The sequence below is a fragment of the Scyliorhinus canicula genome, unplaced genomic scaffold (assembly GCF_902713615.1).
Source record: "Scyliorhinus canicula unplaced genomic scaffold, sScyCan1.1, whole genome shotgun sequence".
In the NCBI taxonomy this organism is placed as follows: Eukaryota; Metazoa; Chordata; class Chondrichthyes; order Carcharhiniformes; family Scyliorhinidae; genus Scyliorhinus; species Scyliorhinus canicula.
The window spans coordinates 12,440-21,658 of record NW_024055849.1 but is presented as its reverse complement, the minus strand read 5'-3'; the positions used below and the strand labels follow the sequence as shown (position 1 = coordinate 21,658).

Below are 9,219 nucleotides of genomic sequence, written 5' to 3'. Positions count from 1 at the left end.
GGCAGCAAGGAGAGCGGTATGCCAGTTGTGGGTGCAGAGTTGGAGACCCTGTATTATGGGTCAGGGTTTAGAGAACTCCAAAGTGTATCATGGAGTTCACCTGACCCACAACTTAGAATAGATTGTGGTATGGAGAGCACATGGCTCACTCTACAGGTATGGTGCAGCAGACATCTAACAGTATTTTTTAAAGCAAAACAATGTTTATTCTATGAACTCAAGTTAACCTTTTTAAAACATACAGTGAACATCTTAGCGACCATCAATTCAAATACAACCCACAAAGAATACAACATTCTAAATAATACTTAAACTTTCCATAAACATTCAGAAGACAACAAAACCTTTTAACAGAAGCACATCAGGTTTAAATTATCTACTGAGAGCAGTTATCACTCTGTATTCACCAAATGATCTAGAGATAGTCTTTAGATCACAGAGAGATCGAAATTACACCTTCTTTGGCTGGCTTCAGCTCCAACACTAAAACGAAACCAAAAGACACAGACACACCCAAGCTTTTCCTCAAAGCGAAACTAAAAGCTGACAGACAGGCCAGCTCCACCCACTCTCTGACATCACTGATAAACACCCATTTCTTAAAGGTACATCCACTATTCAATAAACACCCAATTCTTAAAGGTTCTCTCACATGACACCTGCTAGACACAGTGGAGGAGAGGTAGGCGACCCTGTACCCTGGGCTGGGAAGGAGGTTGCCACCTGCCATCTTACAGGAGGGTGAGCACCATGGACCCTGCCGCCAGGACCAGACAGCATTGCTGCGAAAAACTGCATGACCTCCTTAGGATAGCCAGCATAAGTAGGCAGCACTGAACCCCCTGGCACAAACCCCCGTCCCAGCCACCTGTAACCATCTCCCCCCCCCACTCGGAGCACGACCAAACCCTACCCTACACTGCATGCCAGCATCATACCGGCCATCATGGCCGAAGGCAACAAACCACCCACCCCTTGTCCAGCATGCATCTGACTGTCTAACATTGGACGTTTTTCCCCCCCCCAGGAGAAGGCCTCCCAAGCCACAGGGAGAGGGAAAATCCTAGAGGGGGACGACCGGACATGCGGCCGCTCACCACAGTGGAGCAGTGGGCACTGATGCTGGTTTTTGTGCCCGGAGGGAAAGCAATAGTCGAGGCAGAGGTTGGCATCGGGCAAGCAAGTGAGACAACTTTGAGTTGTGGTTCCCCATGGCACATGTGACACCATCTCCTCCACCACTCCCACCCTCCCCAAAACTAACCCAACTCCCCCATACACCCATAACCCCGTGTCACAATATGTGGACACTGTAAAGCACACAAAGGGTCAATGTAACGTTACTACTCTAGAAACTAGATGGTGCTATAGAGCAACCATATAGATATCACAGCCGGGATTCTCTGAAAACGCGGCTAAGTGGTGACGCCAGTGTAAACACCGGAGTGGTTCACGTCGGCGTCAACAGGCCTCTTGGACTAATGATTCTGTTGCCCATAGGGGGCTAGCACGGCGCTGGAGTGCTCTGCGCTGCTCCAGCTGTCGTAGGCGGCCCTGCAGTGCTCCCCACGGGTCCGCGAAAGCTCCCTTTCACTCAATTCCAGAGGTCAAGAAGGCATGTGGGCTGGGATTCTCCGAGCATGCGCTGGCTTGGAGAATCGGAGATGACACTGAGACGGCCCATGACGCCAGTCCGATGCCGGGACGCGATTCTCCGGCGACTGGAGAATCGGCAGCAGATGTGCGCTGACGCCGCGCAACATGGCGGAGCCACACAGACGGCCAGTGCGTAAAAAGGAAGCCCCCCCCCCACCCCCCCGGATCGCACACGGCTGCCGATCGGTGGCCTCAGATCGCGGGCCTGGCCGTCGTGGAGGCCCCCACCCAGAGACTGATTCCCCCTGTCCCCCACCAAGGGACGCTGAGCTCCCACCGGGTGGAACCATATGTGAACCACGCTGGCAAGAACTCGGCCGGATAACCGCAGAGAATCGCCGCGGGGGCCTCTTTCAACGGCCCTCAACCAACGGCGCGTCGACCGCGCGTGCGCGACTGCCGCTGATTCTCCGGTCGCCGGAGAATCGCGTCCTGATGTTGGACCGGCATCACGAGCCATCTCCGTGTCAACTCCAATTCTCCGAGTCGGCGTGGGTTTGGAGAATCCCGGCCAATGTGCCTCCTTGACTTCTGGGATTGTGTGGAAGGGAGCCAAACAGTGTAGGTGTGAGATAGCTTAATTTAGTATTTTAGAAGAGCAGTTTAATCTTTACTTATCTAATTCCTTAGTAATATGTGTGAATCTAATTCAGTTTCATACAATAAATTAGCTTTGTTTGTTATACACTGCTTGCCATTCTTTGTTAACACTACAACCTTCACCAACCTGAAAGAACAAAAACAAAGAATACAACACCCCCACCCACACACGACTCCCATACCCTCCCTCTCTCCACCACCACCAGCATCCCAACCTGCGAACCAATCATGCCTTCTCAACACAGCTGTCTTCAACAACCACCACTATCCCAGAGAGGCTCCTGGGGCACTATCTGTTGTGGACTAAACACGTGCTGTGGTACATCATGTGGTGGTAGGAACCCCAAGGGGATGGACGGTCAGAGATTGGCGTGTCCCCAGGGTCCAGTAGCTGTCCAAACATGTTTCAACATTCCGTAAAGAGCAGGTCTCATTGATCATGGAAATGGAGTGACAGAGCCAAGGACAGCATGAGGGCGTGTCGGCAATCATCCACCGTCTGCAGGTGCAGTTGGATCAGCTGCAGGGGCAGGAGGTGGTGCTGATCATGCATGTCACCCAGGCCAACACAACACGGGATGCTATACACAATGGAGGCTTTGGGGGCGAAGGCATCGGCCATGGGTCAAGATGTCCAAAGCCTGGGGCACGCTATGCAGGCTTTGGCACAGGCCCAGGACAGGGCTGCACTGTCACAGGCGGCCATGTACCAGGTCACCTGGACATTGCAGCGCCACGTCAGATCGTGGCCCATTCACAGCGGGTCATGGCTGAGGGAACAGCAGCATTGCCTGGGCACTGGCTGACTTGCGCCAGGCACAGAGGGAAGTGGCACAGTCACCGGCTGATGTGGCACTGACCCAGAGGGAGGTGGCACAGTCACCGGCTGATGTGGCACTGTCCCAGAAGGAGGTGGCGCAGTCACAGCATGATGTGCCACAGTCCCAGAGGGAGGTGATCCACTCGGGCGGGCCTGTAAGGCCAGAAAGGTGGACATCACTTAGGTTGGCTTGGGTGCAGCACACAGTACAACATTAGGGACTAGGGCACAAACCTGTACCTATATGTTAACTGTTTCACAATAAACATCTGTTCACAATGCATCAACCTGCCTCGGTGCTCCATCAGAAGGGTATGAGGAAAAGGCTGTTCTGGCTGCAGAGGGGTTGCTGTGGGCAGTGAGGAGATGGGCAGACGGTGGGGTTGGGCTTGGGCCAGGGATCCTAGTTCAACCAGTGCTCACCATTCTGGTGCCCCACTTCCATTCTTCTCCACCCCATACCATCCCCCCCCCCCCCCCCCCCCCCCCGCCACCGTCACCACCTCCAGCACCGTAAGGGTTCGGTGGGACTGTGTAATGGAATGGTCAGCTCGCATGCAGGGATCACCGAGGTGGATGGTGGAAAGCCATAACCTGGGCAGGAGTCAGACGTTGGCAAATGGTGCAGAGCATCAAAGCTCATCGCAGAGCGGGTTGTCATCATCCTCCATCCTATGGATCATACCTGCTGTTACGGCCACCCAGTGAAGCAGATAGGAACCACAAAGGGCGTGGCAAAGGGGGGGAGGGGGGGAAGGGGGGGTGCAGAAGGAGGGTTCATGGGAGAAGGTGGTGGGCTGGGCGGGTGGGTGGTTTTGAGTGGCACAGGGTGTCCATGCCCCTGGCCAGGCCCTCTAGTCGGTGAACCTGGAGGCAATTAGAGCGTCCCTTGCGCGGCAGCCCAAGTGCACACATTGTGCGGCCTCCTGTGCCTGCCCGTGCCCCATGCCCTGCCCCTCCTCAGCATACTCCACATCGTACGAGGCCTGCCGTTTATCCTCCTCCAGCATGCTTCCACTCTGTTGCGCGATATTGTGGAGCAGCAGGCCACCACGATTTGGGATACCCTCCAAGCGCTAAACTGGAGGGACCCTCCAAAGCAGTCCAGCACCTGAACCACATCTCCAAGATGCTGAAGCATCGCTCGATTATGCTCCTGGTCGCTCATGGGCGTCGTTGTAGCGAGTCTCTTCATTGATCTGAAACCTTGGGTTCGGCGTCATCAGCCACGACTGTAGCGGGTGATCCCTGTCGCCCTAAGAGTAATCCCTCAGCCAGGGGTGCACCTCAAAGAGGTCAGGAACCATCGAGGCAGGGCAGCACGGTGGCACAGTGGTTAGCATTGCTGCCTCATGGCACCGAGGTCCCAGGTTCGATCCCAGCTCTGGATCACTGTCCGTGTGGAGTTTGCACATTCTCTCCGTGTTTGCGTGGGTTTCGCCCCCACAACCCAAAGATGTTCAGGGTAGATGGATTGGTCACACTAAATTGCCCCTTAATTGGAATAAATGAATTGGGTACTCAAAATTTATTTAAGAAACAGAACTGTTGAGTGTGCCAGGATGAAGGCATCATGCAAACTGCCTGGGTATCGCGCGCAGACATGCATAATGTGCAGCTGATGGTCACACACCAGATGCACGCTCATCGAGTGGAATTCCTTTTCGGTTTGTCATGGGCCGGTGCTCGTAGGGCAACATCCATCCAGTCGATCACACCCTGAACCTGGGAAATCTCGGCGATGGCAGCGTTCCCCACTGCCTGGCCATCATGGGGCCCGGGCAGGCCCAGAAGGCTACACAACCTGCCGCGCAAGGGACTCTTTAATTGCCTCCATGCTCACTGACTAGAAGGCCTGGCTAGAGTAATGAACACCTCATACCACCCCACATTGAATTTGATGTATTGTGCTGGCTGCACATATAGGGCCTCCGTGACGGCACAGATGCACCTGTGCACCGAGGTCTGATATTCCCCATTCAGCGCCTGGAAGGACCCATTGTGTAAAGGTTCAGGGTTACCGTCACTTTGAGGACCACTGAGAGTGGTATCCTCCCCCATACCCCTGAGGTGTCAGGTATGTCATGATCTGGCAGATATGTAGATATGTCACATTGTCCCCCTGCTCCGCCGAAGTCTTTGGTGGCATCCCGTTCTGGCAGGTACTCCAATGACAGGTGGTGCCGGTACACAGCAGGCCTGATGCAGTGCCTCCTTCCCACGTCCTCCTCGGCCAGTGGCAGGACTGGCAGCCCATGGTCATGCCTCTGTATGTCCTACCTCCTCTCTTTCCTTTATCGGCTTCAGCTCCTGTTTTCTGATTTTTCAGACCATAGGTGAAACACGTCATCTATAATTCCTCTCGGCGGAGGCGGGGCATTACATAGTCCCCAGATAATAATGGGTCAGGCCCTATACATGCGGAATAGACGTCATTGTCGCTGCAGTCAAGGCACTGGAGTATGGCCTCATGGATGATTCTCTGCCCAATCGTCTTTCCCGATTCTGCCGTTGGCCAATGGAGGACCCCGCCCCAACACTTTGTTTTCAGAGTTTTCATTGAGACAGGGACTCAGGAGCAGTCCTGAGAAACCAAATGGAGGGAATGTGTTTTAGTGGATCTGAGGTTGACATTGATGATGTTTTTTCTCTTACAGTAACACACAGGAGGATTTGTTGAAAGTGAAGCTTGATTGGCTTCAATGTCACTTCACGTGGGCTCCACAGAAAGAAAACATTGACCTGGACGATATGAAGCAAAGATTAGAAGATTCAATAGATTTTGGTGTGAAATATAAAGCCAGGTCTTCCAACCAACTCGCTTTTGTAAACTGTCTGCAAGGAAACTGTGAGGAGGCAATTAAAAACTTAAAGGAAGCTGAAAAGTTTCTGAGGGAGAATCATGAAGATGAATTTGACAAAAGAATCATCATCACCTATGGAAACTATGCCTGGGTATATTATCACATGGGACAACTGACAGAGGCTCAGTCCTACCTCGACAAACTGGAGTGGATCTGTAAACAATTTCCTGAAGCCTCTCGATACTCAGCACTGATACCTGAAGTATACGGGGAGAAGGGTTGGTCATTGCTGACTGGTCCTGGTCAGTATTATGAAGAGGCAATGGAATGTTTTAAAAAAGCTCTGGAGGAAGATCCAGATAACATTGAATGGAATGTTGGATATGCGACTGTTCTGTTTCGTTTGGAATGGATCTCTGGTACCCCAGAGAGTCAAGGGCCCAGTGAATCAATGAAGCAGTTTAGACGTGTGCTGGAGCTTGATCCAGAAGACTCTGTAGCCATGGTACTGCTGGCTCTAAAACTACAGCAATACTATCAAAGTGAGGAAGCGCTTGAATTAATTAAAGAAGCGTTGCGGAAGTCCCCTGATCTTCCATATGTGCTTCGTTATGCAGCAAAATTTTACAGAACAGAAGGAGATGTGGAAAAAGCTGTGGAGCTGTTGAAGAAAGGATTAGAAATTACCCCACACTCTGGCTTCTTCCACCATCAGATAGGTGCGTGTTACAGAACCAAATTGTATAAACTGATTAATTTTCCAGACAGCAAAGGTCCTCGCAATGCAGCTCTCCAACAAAAAGCTGAATTGTTCAAACTCTGCAAGTATCATTTTCAAAAGGCTTTTGAAAACCGACCGCTAACATCTATTAAGTCACAACTGGATTTTGCAGGAATCTGCATATTAAATGAAGAATATCGCAAAGTGAAGGAGGTCTACAACCATCTCCTGGGTTTGGAAGGTATACGCCCAGAAAATAAACAGGCAATATGTTTACAGGCTGGGTTATTTGAACTGAATCACATGAAATCAGAATCAAATGCCATCAGCCATTTTCTGGAAGGAATCAAAGTCAATTACGATTCAATAGAACAGAAAAGATGTCGAGAAAACTTGGAGACGATAGTAAGAAGATGGCGTCGCAGTAATCCTAGAGAAAGCAAGGCCCTTGGTGTTTTTGGGTTCCTGCACCAGCTGGATGGTGAGAGATGTGAAGCTATTAAATACTTTGAAAAGGCCTTGGAGTCCGATCCTGACAATGAAGAATATATCAGTGCTCTTTGTGAATTACGCCTTTCCATCAAGGCCGACAATGACTTTCCCAACTAAAACTAAACACATTTTGAAAAGTGTATTGATGCTCCCTGATCTATAAAATCCATTTTGGTTATACTCTATTTTCACTTTTTTACAAATGGGCATTTTATTCATGTGTGTTGAATTTTAAAATAATAATCTTATTGTAATTCTAAATCACCGTGCTTCATTCAGGTACATTAACCATACTGGTAAACTAAATAAATAGCATTTATTTCCACATCCTTAGAGTGTTTACTGAATGTGAAAAAGGACAAAATTACAACAGATTTGGACAGTGCCACAATAAATATTTGTGAAATATACAAATTTGTTTAAAAGAATTATACACTTAACATGGGCCTGATTGTAACTCCAGATGGGTTTTGGGTGGGTGCTGAGGGCATTTGGAAACTCACTGGTTTCTGCAGATTCTGGCTGTGGGTTCAGGACAGAGTTGGCAGCGCAGTCGGTGCCCAATGATTTGTTTTTAAATTTAGAGTACCCAATTATTTTTTGTTTCCAATTAAGGGGCAATTTAGTGTGGCCAATCCACTTAACCAGCACATCTTTGGGTTGTGGGGGCGAAACCCACGCAGACACGGGGAGAAGTGCAAACTCCACACGGACAGTGACCCAGGGCCGGGATTCAAACCCGGGTCCTCCATCAAATTCTAATATAACCTAAATAACTGGATTGATGTATGACGGCTTTCAGAAAATCTTAAAGACGGGTGCTGTGTTGCTTGACCTCACGCCGCCTACGACACCATTTGACACAGTGGCCTCCTCTTCAAGCTGTCACGGGTCCTCCCCTGGTTGAAAGCACCGGAACACTGTGGAACAAACAAAGGTTCAGAGTTCACCTCAGATAGGCAAAAGGTACATGGAAAAGACAAACCAATGTACTCCCCCCCCCCCCCCCCCAAGGCTCAATCATGGCTCCAAGCCTCTTTATCGTGTACACAAATGGTGTTCCAAAAGCTACCTGCCAAAAATTTGTACATGGCAACGACATCTGCCTTGCAACTCAAGCAGCCGCCTTGAACAATACTGCAACACATGGTGACTCAAGCCAAGCCCTGCAAAAACCATATCCAGCATATTGATCTTTACAATGCAAAAACCAATAAAGAGCTCAACATCCAAATGATGGCAAATCAAATGCCATCTGCACAAATGAATGAGAATCATTGGACATGACAAACAAGTAACTGGTCTCAAAACCAGTCCAAGAGTGGTTAACCCTCAACAGGTCCAGGACCGACCATAGCCCATGCTTGGCAACCCTCCACAGATGGTGCATTAGCACCAGCCCCCTATGTGCCTGCGGGAGACAGCAAACTATGCACCACATCGCAGAAGAATATCCAATTCACAGATTCATCGATGGCCTATCCGTACTCAGCATAGCAGGAGTGGAAAAAACGGCTTGGCTTAGGGACTTTGTATTTGTTAAATAAAAAACTGCATAGAAAACTAATGTCTGAATATAGATGGTGAGTGGTAAAAGCTCAGGGAAAGTAGATGTCCAAATGGAAGAACCAAGTCCCTCTGTTAGAGTGATTACAGCTCAGGGAAAGACTGACAGTCAACTTGCTGATGCGTACATCTCCAAGGATTTAGGGGAGCTGGTAATAGGTTAGCACTGTTGCTTCAGAGCACCAGGGTCCCAAGTTCGATTCCGGGCTTGGGCCACTATCTGCACGGATTCTGCATGTTCTCCCCGTGTCTGCGTGGGTTTCCTCCGGGTGCTCCGGTTTCCTCCCACAAGTCCCGAAGGCCGTGCTTGTTAGGGGAATTGGATATTCTGAATTCTCCCTCAGTGTACCCTAACAGGCGCCAGAGTGTGGCGACTCGGGGATTTGCACAGTAACTTCATTGCAGTGTTAATGTAAGCCTACTTTGTGACACTAATAAAAATATTAGAAGAGAGGATTGAAGATCTGATACCCAACCAAGGTCCTTTGCAATCCCCAATGCCTTGGCCACTCTACCCACTGCTGTACATGTTACAGTTCTGTTTGACAGCAGAGCTGGTT

At 50.0% G+C, this 9,219-nt stretch overlaps 1 protein-coding gene across 1 annotated transcript; it reads left to right on the top strand.

Moving 5' to 3' along the window:
- Nucleotides 1-5,733: 5,733 nt before the first annotated feature.
- On the top strand, nt 5,734-7,557 carry LOC119961217 (interferon-induced protein with tetratricopeptide repeats 5-like; the record flags this gene model as incomplete). The annotated part of the gene is made up of 1 exon (XM_038788663.1): nt 5,734-7,557. A coding segment is annotated over one exon (1,477 nt), but the record flags the coding sequence as incomplete, so codon positions are not given.
- Between the last annotated feature and the right edge of the window lie 1,662 nt (nt 7,558-9,219).